Raw genomic sequence first — 16705 nt, forward strand, 5'->3', positions numbered from 1 at the left:
GAGCCCCCTGACTCTTGCAGTTCTGTGGAACCACTGAGAGGACCAATGTGCAAGATCCTTTCCTGGACAATCATCTTGCTCTCCCATGGGTTACTTCCATATATAATTCTTAGCGCTTTGGAAAATGAGCTGGTCACACGGTAAGTTATTTCTGATGCTTTTATTCTACAACATGCAATTTAACTATATGAAACTAGGGCCTGAGAAAACAGATACAAAAACTGAAAACAAGTTTAACTATAATTGAAACATTGAATGTCTCAGGCCATGCTCCTCCTCCCAGCTGCTGTCACCCACTCCTCTGACTTCTTCCAGCAGTCCTCAGTTCTTCTTCATGAAATAGTGAGACCTTTTCTTTTTGCTCAGTGCTTGCACCAGCTCACTATACAGAACATGAACCTGGGAAACAGATTAGCAAATACACTTCTTCAGGAGAAAGGATATGTGGGAAAGCCTCCCCAACCCATGGTGATGGCATGGGAGTCTGACCTATACCTGAGCCACACTGGGGCGAAAATACAGTACTCTCTTGGGGAAGGGGGACCCCATCACACTAGGTCCATTTTCTAGGGACAGGCAGCTATCACATGGGAGAAGCTACCTAAAGCATAAATAATTCTTTTTAAAAAATATTTTATCTATTTATTTTTAGAGAGAGGGGAAGGGAGGGAGAAAGAGAGGAAGAGAAACATCAGTGTGCAGTTGCCTCCCACATGTCCCCAACTGGGGACCTGGCCCGCAACCCAGGCATGCGCCCTGAGTGGGAATTGAACCACCGACCCTTTAGTTCACAGGCCGGTGCTCAATCCACTGAGCCACACCAGCCAGGGTACATAAACGATCCTTTGCTTCTTTTGGTAACAAGACTTTTCTCCACCAAGCCTCTCCTGGTTAGCTTAATGGCCCAGAAGCCTGCAACTCAGAAGAGGTTCTGGAGAAAATACCTTTTCACACAGTCACAGAGGCCAGCACTTCCCTGTGTGCAGTGGCACCGACAGGGATGCATCTTTCCAGAGCTCACTCTGGGCATTCGTCTTAATTACACTGCATCCTCTGTCCCTAAGTTCCTGCCCGTTCTCCATCCTTCCTGGTTTTCACTCTAAGAAATTACTGTCTGCAGTCCCCTAACTCTTCCACCGAGAGGAACGAAGATCAAGATCCTTTTCCAGGCCAGGAAGGTAGCACCGAGGCCTTACTGAGAGCCCAGAAAGAAGCTGTCTGCCCTGGGTCATGCTGCCCCGTTTCTAGCCCTCTCCTTCCTTACCTGAGTTTCGTAAACTTTCTTGAGGGAGCCAAGGTAGTCAACAAAACGCAGCGACAGGCTACACCACTTTTCAGCAGATGGATAGTCTCCATTGCCGTACATGAATATTCCAGTATTCCAACACATGATCATCAGCCAGAGAACCTCCATTTCCGGGTAGCCTTCCTGAAATCCAAGAAAAAGTCATGATCACGGACTGTATGGGTGCTGCATCCTATTGTCAGGAAGTAATGGGCGCTCTGCTGATACCAAGGAGGGAGCCACAGCCTCCACAAGCAATCCTGTGCTCCTGGAGTGCAGGAAAAAGAGCACCTAGAAGCTTTGTCAGCTGTAGAATGGTCTGGATCAGACCTCATGAAGCGACATAAACCGAAGAAGCAATGAGGCCTTCTTGGGCTAAGTCCTGAGCAGGAGAGAAACCTGTGTCCTGTTTGGGGCTTCCCTTGCGCTGTCCTCAGTCAGTGGTCTCCCTAGTACCTTACCTCTGATTTTCACGGAAGGCTGTCAAGAGGTACTTCTATTGAATCTCTTAATTTCCTTGACCTGAATCAGTTTGTGTTTGGAATAGAAATTATACTAATCTTTATTTTTACTTTTTTTTAGAGAGAGGGAAACAGAGGGAGAGAGAGAAGAAGAGGAATATTCATGTGAGAGAGGAACATTGATGGGTTGCTCTCCTACACGCCCCAATGGATCCACAGCCCAGGCATGTGCCCTGACCAGGAATCAAACCTGTGACCTTTCACTTTCCAGGATGACGACCAACCCACTGAGCCATGCTGGTCAGGTTTTGATGTTTATTTTTTGAACAGAGAGAGACACAGACAGAAAGAGAGACAGAGACAGAGAAACAGAGAGATTTAAGGAACTGGTTCACACAATTGTGGGGGCTGGCAAGTTTGAAATTTGTAGGGTAGGCCAACAGGCTGGAAACTTAGGCAGGATTTCTATGTTACAATCTTTTTAAAAAAGATGTTATTTATTTGAGGGGAAGGGAGGGAGAAAGAGAGGGAGAAAAACATGGATGGGCTGCCTCTTGCATGCGGCCCAAGCAGGGACCAAACCTGCAACCCAAGCTCATAACATGATTGGGCGACCCTTCACCTCTAGGGATAACGCCCAGCCAATTGAGCCACACTGGTCAGGGCTCTATGTTACGGTCTTGAGGCAGATTTCCTTCTCCAGGAAGACTCAGTTCTTGCCCTTAAGGCAAAAATTGGTTAGGAGGGTAATCTGTTTTGCTTAATATCAACTGATTGTAATTTTTAAAAAGACTTTATTTATTTATTTTAGACACAGGGGAAGGGATAAAAGAGAAACATCAATGTGTGGTTTGCATCTCGTGCGCACCCTACTAGGGACCTGACCTGGCCCACAACCCAGGCATGTGCCCTGACTGGGAATCGAACTGGCGACTCTTTGGTTTGCAGGCCAGCGCTCAATCCACTGAGCCACAGCAGCCAGGGATGACTGCAATTTTTAATAAATATTAATCTTTGACAAAATCTACCTGGCTATGAACAAAGGATACATTTCTAATATGGTCTCTTTGCCTTATTAGTGTCTGTACTATGGCTGATCAAAAGACTTTATACTAGTGAAAAGGATTAGTCTAGGGAGCAACTTTCTCAGTTCTTGTGTAGGAGATGGACGCACAGGGAACGTCCATGTGCTCATTCCATGTTCAGGCCTTCATCTACACACGAGGTCGCAGGCCCCTGGAAGGGGAAATGCGATAGGCGACTTGGTGTCTCAGCTGTAATTCACTTGCTGGGACCTATAAAAAGTTCCTATGCAGAAAACACTATGAGAAGGAGGGCGCTAAGAGGGACAAGACAGAGCTCTTATCCTAAAGGACACTTAGCACCTTTGGGGAGGGAGACAAGACACCCACATGTGAAGAGGACTACACGAGGTGTGTGACTAAGGGCTAGTGAGAGCAACACAGGCATTAGGTGTTCCCGTTCAGTAAAAGGAATGAGCATTAGGCCAGCACGGTCAGAAGAGGTCTAGTTTCTCTGCTTGAAATGCCGCCCCCATACCTATCCACTTGGTAAACTTCTATTTTTTCTTCGAACTTACAAGCAGACTTAGTTACTCTTGTCTCTGTTCCCATAGCAAGTGTTACATTCTTCTAACACAACTTAGCAGGGTTTTTTTTTTTATCCTCACCTGAGGCCACGCTTTACTGATTTTAGAGAGAGGAAGGGAGGTAGAGAGAGAGGGAGAGAAACATCAATTGTGAGGGAGAAACATTGATCGGTTGTGGCCTCTCGTACGTGCCGCAACCAGGGTCAGAACCCACAACTGAGGTATATGCCCGGACCAGAAATTGAACCCGCAGCCTTTGGTGTACCGGATGATGCTCCAACCGGTCACACCAGCCAGGGCACAACTTATCAGGTTGTTTTGAAACTGTTTATATATTTATTTCCTGCAGACTATTGATCTCCTTGAGGCGCAGGAATTTTGCTTGTTCATCTTTGTATCCTGACAACCTAACACTGTGCCTGGCACATGACAGGGACACAGTAGCTGTTTGCTGAATGCATGCATCAATGAATGAACAAATGAATTGATAGCTAGTCAAACGCGACCTACTCGGTGAGGCTGTCCCTGACCCTCTGCCATTTATTATTCCCACCACTTTTTCCCTCTGGCCTCTGTTCACGGCACCACAGCACAACAGCACTTGTAACACTGTGCTGCCCGTCTCCTCCACTAGGCTGGGAGCTCCTTCACGGCACAGTGGCATCTACCTTTGTACACTCACAGGCTGGCACAATGTCCGACAATGCAATTTTAACAGAATGAATGAACGAATGACTGAACAAACAAACATGGTCTCTGCGTGAACAAGATCTAGATATACAGAGCTTGTAGGAAATGTCCAGAGCAGGCAAATAGAGATAGAAAGCAGATTGGTGCTTGCCAGGGGCTGGGGGAGGGGGTAATGGAGAATCACTACCAATGGTTATGGGGTTTTTGGGCTGATGAAAATGTTCTAGACTTAGACACTGGTGATAGTTGCTCAATTTTGTAAATGTACTGAATGCACTTGTATACTTTAAAATTGTGAATTTTATGGCATATGAATTCTGTTAATAAGAACTTCAAATATGTAGACGTACAGAGAAAGAGAAGGGCATTTCATATGGGTGGAACAGAATAAATTACAACTTGGACTGGGCCTGTGACTGAGCATTTCTCAGGGAGACTAATAGTTATTTGGTCTAAGCAGACAATTTACGTAGAGAAGCTAATGGGAAACAGGACTAGAAACGTAAGAGGGGGTGACCTCAGCATTTCTTAAATGCTTTTCCTCACAACATTAGCATTATGCAAAATGCTAACAGATGGTCATAAAAATAGGGTTCTTGAGTTAAATTATGTTTTGGAAATACTGCATTCTGTATATACCCCTTTGGAGCGTTGTAATGCACGTTAGTTCATGAAAAGTTTTGGGAAATATTACAGCAAAGAAATGACATAACTTTGTTTAATCCAGGGTATGTAGATTTTTACTAACATCTTGTATAACATAATTTGTGAAATATTGGGCTAGAATATAAGGAGTTTTGTACTATCAGACACAGATCTGGGAATTTCTTCTGCTGGTAATGAGAAGTCACTGAAACGTTATGAGAAGGTAAGAGATACGATGAAATTGAAGCATTGGCAATGGAAAAAATATAGTAACAATTATATATTAAAGAGAAAAAGTATAAATGCCCCCATGGACATGGAAAACAGGGTGGGGATTGACTGTGGGAGTGGAGGTTGGGTGGGGCAGGGAAGAGCAATGAGGGGAAATTGGGACAAACCTAATAGAACAACAATAAAAATATTTTTTAAATGAAAATACAAAATAACCCAAAACGCCAGGTGGTACTGCCATTCTGACCTAATCCATAGTATACTTATGTGTATTTACATTTACATATAAGTATACTATTTATATTTCATAAACCCAGGAAAACTTTGTAGTGTGTAATTTATTTACCCTAGAACTCATATCAGAAAGCATTATTCTATGTAACTTGTTTTTTAAGTATATTTTATTATGTTATTACAGTTGCCCCAATCTGCCCCCTATGCTCCCCTCCGCCTGGTACCCCTCTTCCCTCTGGCATTCCTTCCCCTCCTGGTTCATGTCCATGGTAGGCATATAAGTTTTTTGGCTTCTCCATTTCCTGTACTATTCTTAATGTCCCCCTGTCTATTCTATACCTACCAGTTATGCTTTTTAATCCCTGCACCTTTCCCCCCATCCTCCCTCTCCCTCCTCCCAGCTGGTAACTCTCCAAATGATCCCCATACCTATGATTCTGTTCCTGTTCTGGTTGTTCGCTTATTTATTTTTTTTTATTTAGTTGTTGATGGTTACGATTTTGTTGCCTTTTTAACTTTCATAGTTTTGATCTTCTTTTTGTTAAGTCCCTTTAATATTTCATGTAATAATGTCTTGGTGATGATGAACTCCTTTAGCTTTACCTTGTGTCTGGGAAGCACTTATCTACCCTCCCATTCTAAATGACAGCTTTGCTGGATAGAGAAATCTTGGATGTAGGTCCTTGCTCTCCATCACTTTGAATACTTCTTTCCAGCCCCTTCTTGCCTGTGAAGTTTCTTTTGAGAAATCAGCTGATAGTCCTTTGGAGGTAACTCTCTGCTTTTTTCTTGCTGCTTTTAAGATTCTGTCTTTATCTTTAACCTTTTGCATTTTAATTACGATGTGTCTTGGTGCCGTCCTCTTCACATCCAAATTGTTTGGGACTCTCTGTGCTTCCTGGACTTGTATGTCTACTTCCTTTGCCAGATTGGGGAAGTTTTCTTTCATTATTTTTTCAAGTAAGTGTTCGATTTCTTGCTCTTCCTCTTCTTATGGCATCCCTATGATTTGCATGTTGGCATGTTTGGAGATGTCCCAGAGTCTTCTTCTACTATCCTTGTATTTTTTAAAAATTCTTATATCTTCTTTCTGTTCTGGTTGAATGTTTATTTCTTCCTTATGTTCCAAATCATGGATTCGAATCCCGGCCTCCTTCTCTTACTGTTGGTTCCCTGTAGATTTTTCTTTATTTCACTTAGTGTGACCTTCATTTCTTCCCTTATGTTGTTGCCATACTCAGTGAGTTCTTTTGAGTATTCTCATCACCAGTGTTCTGAACTCTCCATCTGATAGGTTGGCTATCTCTGTTTCATTTAGTTCTTTTTGGGGGTTTTGTTCTATTCTTTCATTTAGGCCATATTTCTTTGTCTCCTCAATTTGGCAGCCTCCCTGTGTTTGCTTCTGTGTATTAGGTAGAGCTGCTGTGACTCCCTTAGTATTGTGGCCTATTGTAGAAAAGGCATCTGAAAATTATCTGGGGCGGAGTCTTAGGTAATCTCCAGGGTGGGGCAACCCGCTTCAGTGCTTTGTGGCTTTGTGGGGGGGGGGAGAGCTCGAAGAGGGGACTGTGCCCCTGCCTGGTTTCTGAGGGTTTTCCCGACACTTGCCCTGTTTCCAGTCACTTCATCCACTCCCTGTATGCGACTGGCACTCTTCCAGCTGTTGCCCTGGTGTTGAATCCCAGAGTAGGTGGGTTTTTGTCTGTTTTAAGACTGCGTGGGCCCTTTAAGTGGAGTTTCCTGAAAATCCAGCAGTTTCTTCCACTGCTCCAACCCATACTGGTTTTTACAGCCAGAAGTTACGGGGATTTATCTTCCTGGCACTGGAACTCTGGATTGTGTGGTCTGGCCTGGGGCTGGGATTGCTCACTCCCAAGGCATCCCTCCTAATTTTTATCCACCACACGTGAATGTGGCATCACCCACGCCCATTTCACCACCGCTGCCGACTCTCTATGCCACACCCCGTCTCCTCGCCTTTCCACCTGTCTCCATGTCTCCACCCCTCCTATCCGTCTGGGATGTTTGTGGCTTCTTTAAATCTTTAGTTGTTGGACTTCCATACAGTTTGATTTTCTAACAGTTCTGGGTGTTATTTGTTTTGAGATTTAGTTGTAATTCTTTTTGTGGATGTGCGAGAAGGCGAAGCATGTCTACCTATGCCTCCTTCTTGACCCTGTAGCCTCTATGTAATTTCTAATGCACAATACAGTTCAGATCCTTAAAATTAGCTGAAAGTGTAATATCACTGTTTGACTTACGGTGTGGCTAAGAAAGCTCAAAGTATCATCAAAAAAGCTCCAAAGTTCGTCCAGGGGACAGATTTCTTCCTTTGGCACCCCTTCCGGCACCAGCAGGTTAACCAACTTGCGCATGCAGTTGCTGAAATCAAAAAGAGAAAATTCATCCCATAAGGAAAGAAATCATTGGTTTCATGGCTAAGATAAGTAAAATCTGGACCTCATCCCAGACTAAGAGCTTCAAAACATGTCTGTTTTTCACCCAGTTTGATCTGGCCTCCAACCTTAGAAGACAGATTTCTGAAGCTATAAAAGGGGCTGACCAACCCTTTCTTTTATTATGGTTGTCCTTCACTTTTTTTTAGTTTGCTACACTATGGAGCTGCGACTGTTTACTATATTTTATGAGCTGGTTGAATCTATAAGCACTTTAAAGTATCTTGTTACATTTTCAAATAGGCAAGGGCACCGGATTAAAATTGGAAATAATTCCAGGAGAACCATCTCTCAAATCTCAGAAAAGGAAGACTTTAATGATATTTTCCAGAGAGAAATCACATATCATCTATTTTTTCCCCATTCCTAGGCATAGAAAACACAAAATCTCCAATAAATAACAGGTCATATTATGTATAGCACTTATTGGCCCTTAAAGAAAAGTACTTTAAAAAAAATCTGTGGCAAATATAGGAAAATGTTAACATTTCTTTAACTTTGGTGGGGGATGCATTGTTGTCTGTTATATTAATCTCTGTCTGCATTTGGCATATTTGGTAATGAAATGAAGAAAGGTACCCTGTAACTTTAGTATATATGTACTCACACAAAGAAGCAACTTTCTGTCTCTTTTTCTCCTTTGGGAAAACCAGACTCCTTGACTTGGCTAATTAAGTCTTGGCCAAGACTTAATAACACAACCCTGAACGTCCATAACACAACCCTGAATAGGGAGCTGTTCTGTAGGCATTTCAGCTCAGGAGTTACAGGAGTGCCCCAATCATTTTTTAAAATGGGCCAGTGGAGTATGATCGATGACTACTGCTTATTTGGCTATCAAAAGGCCTGCAAACAGTGCTGAATTACGATTACTAACCTGTATTTCAGAACATCCAGCGATTCCTTCTTTCTGTAGATGCATAAAGCCCGTTTCAAGGCATTTACAGCAATGGAAGGATAGTTGGCAGGCGCTTCCAATGCTAAAGCTACAGGAAGGGAAGAAAAAAGGCTGTGAATACAATAATCCTATCCATTACGGCTTCCATCCCAGGTACAACTTTCTTTGTCTAACAGAGAAACAAATTAACAAAAACATACAAACACACACACAAACTTTATAAAATGATGAGTCCGTGGTGGCTTTCAGAAATAGCTTCTACTTTCTGGACAGAGTAACATAGTAGGGTGTGCAGGTTATATCTTTTATTCAGCAAACATCACCAGAAAATTTATTGTTTCCCTGACCCTGCCCACAGTAATACAGGTGAAGCAATAAGCTCATGAACCACAGTCAAGGAGGGGCACACTAAGACAGAAACAGAAAGCAGATCAGTAAAAGGGCACTAATCAAAAGTGGATTTATACTACAATCTACTGTTTTTTGTGTGATACTGAAAACAGGAAACAGTTGACATGAGAGTGAGTGTCCAAGATAAAAGACCCTGAAACTTCCAGATGCATTTACCAGGCTTCTAGAATTGGAATTCCTTTATACAACGAGCAGTGGCAACCATCACACGTCCATAAAGAATATACCATCTGCCCCATGTCTCTAGGAATTCTGCCTTCAGAACACACAGGAAAGGCAAATGTGACTCTTATTTATTAGGAGCTACCTAATACTTTTATGAACCACACATGGGCTCCCAGGGAGGGTGAGAGATAGAAAGAGGAGATAATTAGGTCGTTCCTTGCAGTATATCCCTACAGAGGTTTTGGGCCCCCAAATACCACTTACGGCCCAACCAGAAATTTGGGAGTGGCAATTGTGTTAACAATATTACCAATATTTCTCAGTACACTTTAATAAATTGCTTCGATTCTAACACCTCTGATTAATGAAGCAGTCATTTATCATTTCTAGCTAGCTGAGCAGAACTAAGTTTGAGCACCCCCATTGAATAGTTACAGACCTCAATTCCCCACGTAGAATAAATATGAGCACCCCTTGTGAGCAATGCACTTAGCGAGGGTTTATAATAAGTATTGTACAACAAATATAAGTAATTATTCTTTATGATCCTAAGGAGCTTATAATCTTATATAAAGAAAAAGGTAAATGCTCAAATGATTATAATACAAAACGATCCAAGAATGCCATTAGAGAAAGAAAAGCAGAGTGCTATGAGGAAATGTAGAGAGAACAAAGAAATAAAAAATTAGTGCAATTTAAAGGGGTACTAGACCTCCAAAATCATAAATATAGCACTTACATGCAATTGTCTCTAGTGTTCTGCTTCCCAAATAAGGCAGTTCCCACACTGGCTGCAGGAAGCTGTCCAGTGATGGATCATTCATTTTGGCTTTAATTTCAAACTCGTACAGCAGAAGCAATTTCTCACACGGATCATTGGAGAAGTCCCCTGCAAAAGAGGCAAAAATGCATTTCATTATTCTCTCCTATTCTAATCTCTCTTCTGGGGAGATTCCCTTATTGAGGAAAATTAATTTTACTTATAATTTGAAGTTATTCCAACTACTGTGGACATATTTTTTACATTTTTAAGTTTATAAACTCATCAATCCTTTACACACCCTGTATTGCAATCATGAGCATTGCCCACATTTCCCAAAATTATTGCTGTGATATTCTTAAACAGCCTGAAAACATCCTGCTGTTTTCTAATTCAAATCCATTGTTTACCTGTCTCACTTTAATGAATGAAGTAACCAGAAGATACAGGGTTGTATAAACTAACTATGGTTTTATTTTAGCAAAGGAAAGTGTCTGAACTGTCCCATTTAGTCAGTCAACAATATTTCCTGGGTATCACCATGGACAGAATTTTGTATCAGGTGGCATGTACCATACTACGTAGGATGGTTTTCATTCACCCTGTTAGACTGAACTTTAAAAAAAAAGTGTTCAGGTCTAGCATATGTACAATAAGCGGAACGAGGTGCATTGATGTGAAACAGCCTGATAAATTTTTACATATGTTCCAATGCATACACCGCTACTCTGATCGTGATATAGAGCACCTCAAACCCTGTGTTTCTTTCCAGTCAATACTACCTTAGCAGAATTAACAACTATATTGACTTTTATCGCTACTGATTGTTATTGCCTGTTCTTGAACTTCGTTGCTAGTACATAGATATATTATTGCACTTAGCTTTAACAACTGAAAACCAATTAATGTCATACATCATATCAACACAACAAGCAGAAACTAAATGATGATGTCAATAGAGTCAAGAAAGCATCTGACAAAAATCCAACATCTTTTCCTGAGAAAAACAATGTTGTTCCTTGGTTCCTAGCACACAGCTCCTAAAATTCTTGTAATTCCCTGAATGATAGAAATGTTTTCTGTTCTAATGAGGTCACTCTGAGTGGGCTCCTGGATGGCTCCTGCATGAGGACTAGTCACCGCAAATATCAAACTGTGATTAGAAGCTTGGAGTTTTCAGCCCCACACCCCATTCTCTTAAGAAGAAAGAAGGGCTGCAAATAGAGTTAGTGATTTATCATGCCTATATGGTGAAGCCTCCACGAAAATACCACAAATACAGGGTTTGGAAAGTTTCTGGATTGGTGAACTCGTGGAGGTGCTGGGAGGGTGATGCCAGGAGAGGGCATGGAAACTCCATAGCCCTTCCCACAGACCTCGCCCTGTGCATCTCTTCCATCTGGACGTTCATCTGTATCCTTCATCACATCCTTTTACAATAAACTGGTAAACATAAGAAAATGCTTCCCTGAATTCTGTGGGCCACTCTAGCAAACTGATCGAACCCACAGCAAGAAGTGCTGGAACCTCCAATCTATAGCTGGTTGGTCAGAAGCCCAGGAGACAATGTGGACCTGCTACTGGCATCTGAAGTGGGAATGAACCCATGAACTGTGGGATCTAATGCTATCTTTGTGTAGACGGTGTCAGAATTGAGTTGAATTGTTGGGCACCCAGCTGGTGTTGCAGAGAATTGCTTGGTGTGGGAAAGAATTTCCACACATTTGGTGACCAGAAATGTCAGAAGCGAAGTGTTCTCCATGAAGGCAAAGGAGACACACAAGACAGACATAAGAGTAGAAAGAATACTTTTATGTTTTTCTTCTTTAGGTTTGATATAACCTAACAATAAAAAAGACAAACAACCCAATGAAATAGGGAAAGGGCTTGACAGACAAGTCCTTTTTTTCCAAAGAAGATACATAAATGACCAATACACACATGAAAAGATACTCAACATCATCAGTCATTAGGGACATGTAAGTGAAACCACGATAAAATATCACTTTATTCTCACTAGGATGGCTATAATCCAAAAGACAATTATGTGGCAAGTGGTGGCAAGGAGGTAGAGAAATGAGAACTCTCATTCAGTGCCTGTGGGAAAGTAAAATGGTGCAGCCGTTGTGGAAAAACAGTGCACATTTCTGCAATAAGTGAAATGTACAATTATCGTACAACCCAGTAATTCTATTCCTAGATATAGACCCCAAAAATTGAAAACAGGGACTCAAGCAGACACTTGTAAACCAATGTTCACAGCAGCATTATTCACAATAGCAAAAAGGTAGAAGCAGACCAAGTGTCTATCAACAGACAAATCAATAAGCAAAATGTGGCATATACAATGAAATATTATTCAGCCATAAAAAGGAATGAGGTGCTGATATGTTACAACACGGGTACACCTTGAGAACATTATGCTAAGTGAAATAAGCCAGTCACACAAGGACTAATATTGTGTGGTTCCACTTAAATGAAATATCTAGAAGAGGCAAAATCATAGAGACAAAAAAGTACATTAGAGGTTAACAGAGGCTGGGAGAAAGGGAATGAGAAGTTACTTTTTAAAAAACATTTCATTGCTGACACTATTACAGATGTCTCCATTTCCCGCCCCTGTTTGTCCACCTCTACCCAGGCCCCGCTGCCCCTTCCTGTGGCCATCCCCACACTACTGTCTGTGTCTGTGGGTCATTATGCATGTAAGTTCTTTGGCTCATCCCTTCCCCTTCTTTCACCCAGTCCCCACTCCCCTCTTCCCACTGAGATCTGTCAGTCTGTTCCATGTATTCATGCTCTGTTTTTGTTTTGTTCATCAGACTCCACATATAAGTGAGATCATATGGCATTGGTCTTTCACCACCTGGCTTACTTCACTTAGCATAATACTCTCCAGGTCCATCCATGCTGTGGCAAAAGGAAAGATTTTCTTCCTTTTTATGGCCGCGTAGTATTGTATTGTGTAAAAGTACCATAGCTTTTTTATCTACTCATCTACTAATGGGTACTTGGGCTATTTCCAGGTCCTGCCTATTGTAAATAAGGCTGCTGAAAGGGGTTAATCTCCAACATATATAAAGAACTTATACAACTCAACACCAGGAAAACAAACAATCCAATTAAAAAATGGGCAAAGGACCTGAATAGACACTCTCCAAAGAGGACATACAGAGGGCCAACAGACATATGAAAAGATGCTCAATGTCACTAATCATCACAGAGATACAGATTAAAACCACAATGAGATATCTCCTTACACCTGACAGAATGGCCATCATCAATAAATCAACAAACAACAAGTGTTGGCGAGGATGCGGAGAAAGGGGAACCCTAGTGCACTGTTGGTGGGAATGCAGACTGGTGAGGCCACTGTGGAAAACAGTATGGAATTTCCTCAGAAAACTAAAAATGGGACTGACTTTTGACCCAGTGATCTAATTTCTGTAAATTTATCCAAAGAAACCCAAAACATGAATTCAAAAGAATATATGCACCCCTATGCTGATTGCAGTGTTATTTATAACAGCTAAGATATGGAAGCAGCCCAAGTGCCCATCAGTAGATGAGTAGATGTAAAAGCGGTGGTACATTTACCCAATGGAATCCTACTTGGCTGTAAAAAAGCAGAAAATTTTATCCTTTGTGACAGCATGGATGAACCTGGGGAAAATTATGCTAGGAGAAATAAGCTAGTCCAAGAAAGATAAATACCATATGATTTCACTCATATGTGGAATTTACTGAACAAATGAACTAACAAACAAAATAGAGACAGACATAGAGCAAGCTGACAGCTCTGGATGGGGGCGGGGGCTGAAGGGATGGGGGACTGAGCAAAAAAGAAAAAGAACTCATGGACACGGACAACAGTGTGTTGACTGCAGTGGGAAGGGGTGGAGATGGAAGAGGGTGTAAGAGGGATAAATGGTAATGGAAAAAAATACAATAAAAATGAACTATTAAAAAAAAGAAAATGACAGACCAAAATTTAGGATTATTAGGAAACAAAATTTATCGACATTTAAAAAATAAAAACACTATGACCAAATAGGGTTTGTTCACTTAATCTTAGGACATCTATTATAATTCAAAATATTAATACTTAAAAAGAGAAAAAACATATGATTATAGAATCTGAAGAGACATGTAACTCATTATCTACTGATTTTTTAAAATTCTAACTAAAACAGGAACAGATGGACACAATATTAAAAAGTCTATCTAACCCTAAAAGCCAGTACCATCCTCAGTGAAGAAATAGGAACAAGCTACTATGTAACTTCCAAATGTTTACTACTATTTTGATCATTTCATAAGAAAATGTTAGCAGTATCTGATATCGGGATTGTGGTTTGGACAACTGTTTAGCCTATACTAGTCGGCATTAAAAGCTGATTAAATTAGACAATTAGAGCAATAATGTCATATATATTCAATACCATATTTGTATAAAAAGCAAAGTAAAAAATATTTTTACTCCAAGCAGTGTGCCAGGGAATCAAAATACAGACATACAGTGGGGAAAATTTAGTTCTAAAAGAATCATTTTGACTGTTTATCAAGTTCTGCAGTGGCACAAATTTTGGCTGATAAAAGACTAAGTTCTTCAGGTTTCAAACACCCTTTACACCTGCATTACCGAACTCCCAGTTCCCACTGTACCTTTTTGTCTCAGGACAGTCCAGACGTTTCTGCATTCGTGGACCTGCTCAAGTGCACGGTTCAGAAATCTGGCCTATTTGGCAAAAATGAACAAAAAATTAGTTTCAACTAAACAAAACTTTAACCATATTAAAAACAGTTAAAAATAAAATGATAGTTTAAACTCAACATTTTAGAATTTATATAGAAACATTAGCCTCTATTTGTACTTTTTCTTAATGTCCTAGGAAAATGAGGAGTCAGTAGAAAATCTGAGCATTGCCAATTTTTTTAATAATCTAGGACAGAAGAGAAGCACTTCCAGGATGGTGGTGTGAGGAGCTCCATGAAGCCCCACCCCAACAAAACAACCATAACTGAAAACTATAAAACACAATCATGTAAAACTTCAGGAAACTGGCCTAAGGGCATATAGCAACTCTTTTCCAAGAATCTACTAAGTCTCAGTAAGAACAGTGAGCACCTGTGGCAGTTTAGTCATGATGAACTTCCCCCCACCCCCCGCCCCCACCCTGGCTCAGTGTGATGTCAGTACTATTTTAAGTGGGTGTGGCCAAGAAGATGGGGATCCCTCTGTCCTCAGTCTCCACGCTAGGAATTCCCAGAAGGAGCATGCTGCCAGTACTTCTCATCTCCCTTCCCCAGGTCTGTATTGCAGAAGCTCTATTATAAAACAAATCCAACTGAGGGGCCTGGAGCTCTGTTCCTCTACCCAGTGCCCACTGCATACCAGGCATAGCGTACTGAGAATACTAGGTCTCAACTGCCCTTTACTGCAGCTTGCTTATAGGATAGGGTTTCCATGCTGGGGGAGGTAAGCCAAGAATGCCAGGGACTATGATGACTCCTGCCCGGCCTTCCACTCACAGAGCTGGACTGTCACTCTGATAGAAATGAGCCATTGTCCCTGCCTCCAGCAACAAAGTAAGAGGTACAGAGTTTCTGCTGAGGAGGCAGGGCAGGCCATTAGAAGAGTGAGCTTTATAGTTCTCCCTAAAAAGACTGACTTTAATTGGAACAGAGCATGGAAATGTTCAAGTCTAAGGGCACTATAAAAAACCCATGAAGATCTTAGTGTTGAACATTTAAGAGGTGGCTGATAGCTCAATAATATCAACAAGCAAAACAGTAGACCAGCTTGCAGTTTACAGAGAGAACCAGGGGAAGACAAAAAGCTAAGAAGATCCCTTCTTCTTCAATTTATGCTGTAGAGCATTTTCAAACACACACAGAGTTGGGACTAATATCTGGGCGCGCTACCAATGGAAGGCCATTTAGAAGCTTAACAGGCAGGTTAGGGAAAGAGATAGTGAAAAATATCCTTGCTAAAAACCACTTTCATCCCTTTGGGGAAGAGGGGTCAGGGCGACTCTGCAGGCACAGACTGTGCCCTCTGAGGAGTGATACAGCTGTGGGGAAAACAGACTGCATGGACTAGCTCAGCCGAGTCACTAAACAAGTTAACAAGCAAATATTAACGACAAGCCCCAGAGGGGAATCAGTGTTCAAAGATGCTCCAATATATCATCTAAAATGTCCAGTTTTCAACAAAAATGATGACATATGCAAAGAAACAGGAACATGTGACTCATATGCAGGAAAAACACCCAGGCAACAGGAACTTACTTTGAAAGGTGCAGATGTTGAACTTAGCAGACACAGATTTCAAAGAATCTATTTTATTTTTTTTTCCAAAGAATCTATTTGAAATATGTTCAAACAACTAAAGGAAATCACACAAAGAGAGAAGGGCTGATGACACTGCCTCAGCAAATGCACTGTCTCAGTAAAGAAGGCAAAGGGATAACACATTTAATGTGATTAAAGAAAATAACAGTAAGCAAGAATCTAATGTCCAGCAAAGCTATCTTTTCAGAACTAAAAGCAAAATAAGGGAATTCCCAGATAAACAAAAACTGACAGAATTTGTTCTTAGGAGAGCCATTTTTACCAAAAAACCTAAGAGAAGTTCTTCAGGCTGAAAGCAAGCGACATCAGATAGTTATTTAAATTAAAAAAAAAAAAGTCCAGGTGGAGTGGAGGGGTGGGGAGAAAATGCAGACAACTGTAATTGAACAACAATAAAAAAAATGTTTAAAAAAATAAAATTTAATTTAAAAAAGTCCACCATTAAAAGTAATTGTATAACTCTAAAAAACAATATAAAGATATATTTCTTCTGTCCTCTCTTAACT

At 41.1% G+C, this 16705-nt stretch overlaps 1 protein-coding gene across 1 annotated transcript in view; it reads right to left on the reverse strand.

Moving 5' to 3' along the window:
* Positions 1-321: 321 nt before the first annotated feature.
* TEX11 (testis expressed 11) overlaps positions 322-16705 on the reverse strand; it is a 124791-nt gene continuing 108407 nt past the window's right edge. Inside the window, exons 28-33 of the mRNA XM_053917416.1 lie at positions 14511-14578; positions 9825-9974; positions 8489-8597; positions 7417-7537; positions 1265-1429; positions 322-399 (exon numbers count right to left, since the gene is read on the reverse strand). Coding sequence (XP_053773391.1) covers positions 322-399; positions 1265-1429; positions 7417-7537; positions 8489-8597; positions 9825-9974; positions 14511-14578 — 691 coding nt within the window. The remainder of the gene's footprint in view (positions 400-1264; positions 1430-7416; positions 7538-8488; positions 8598-9824; positions 9975-14510; positions 14579-16705) is intronic.

This window comes from Desmodus rotundus, chromosome X (genome assembly GCF_022682495.2).
Source record: "Desmodus rotundus isolate HL8 chromosome X, HLdesRot8A.1, whole genome shotgun sequence".
In the NCBI taxonomy this organism is placed as follows: Eukaryota; Metazoa; Chordata; class Mammalia; order Chiroptera; family Phyllostomidae; genus Desmodus; species Desmodus rotundus.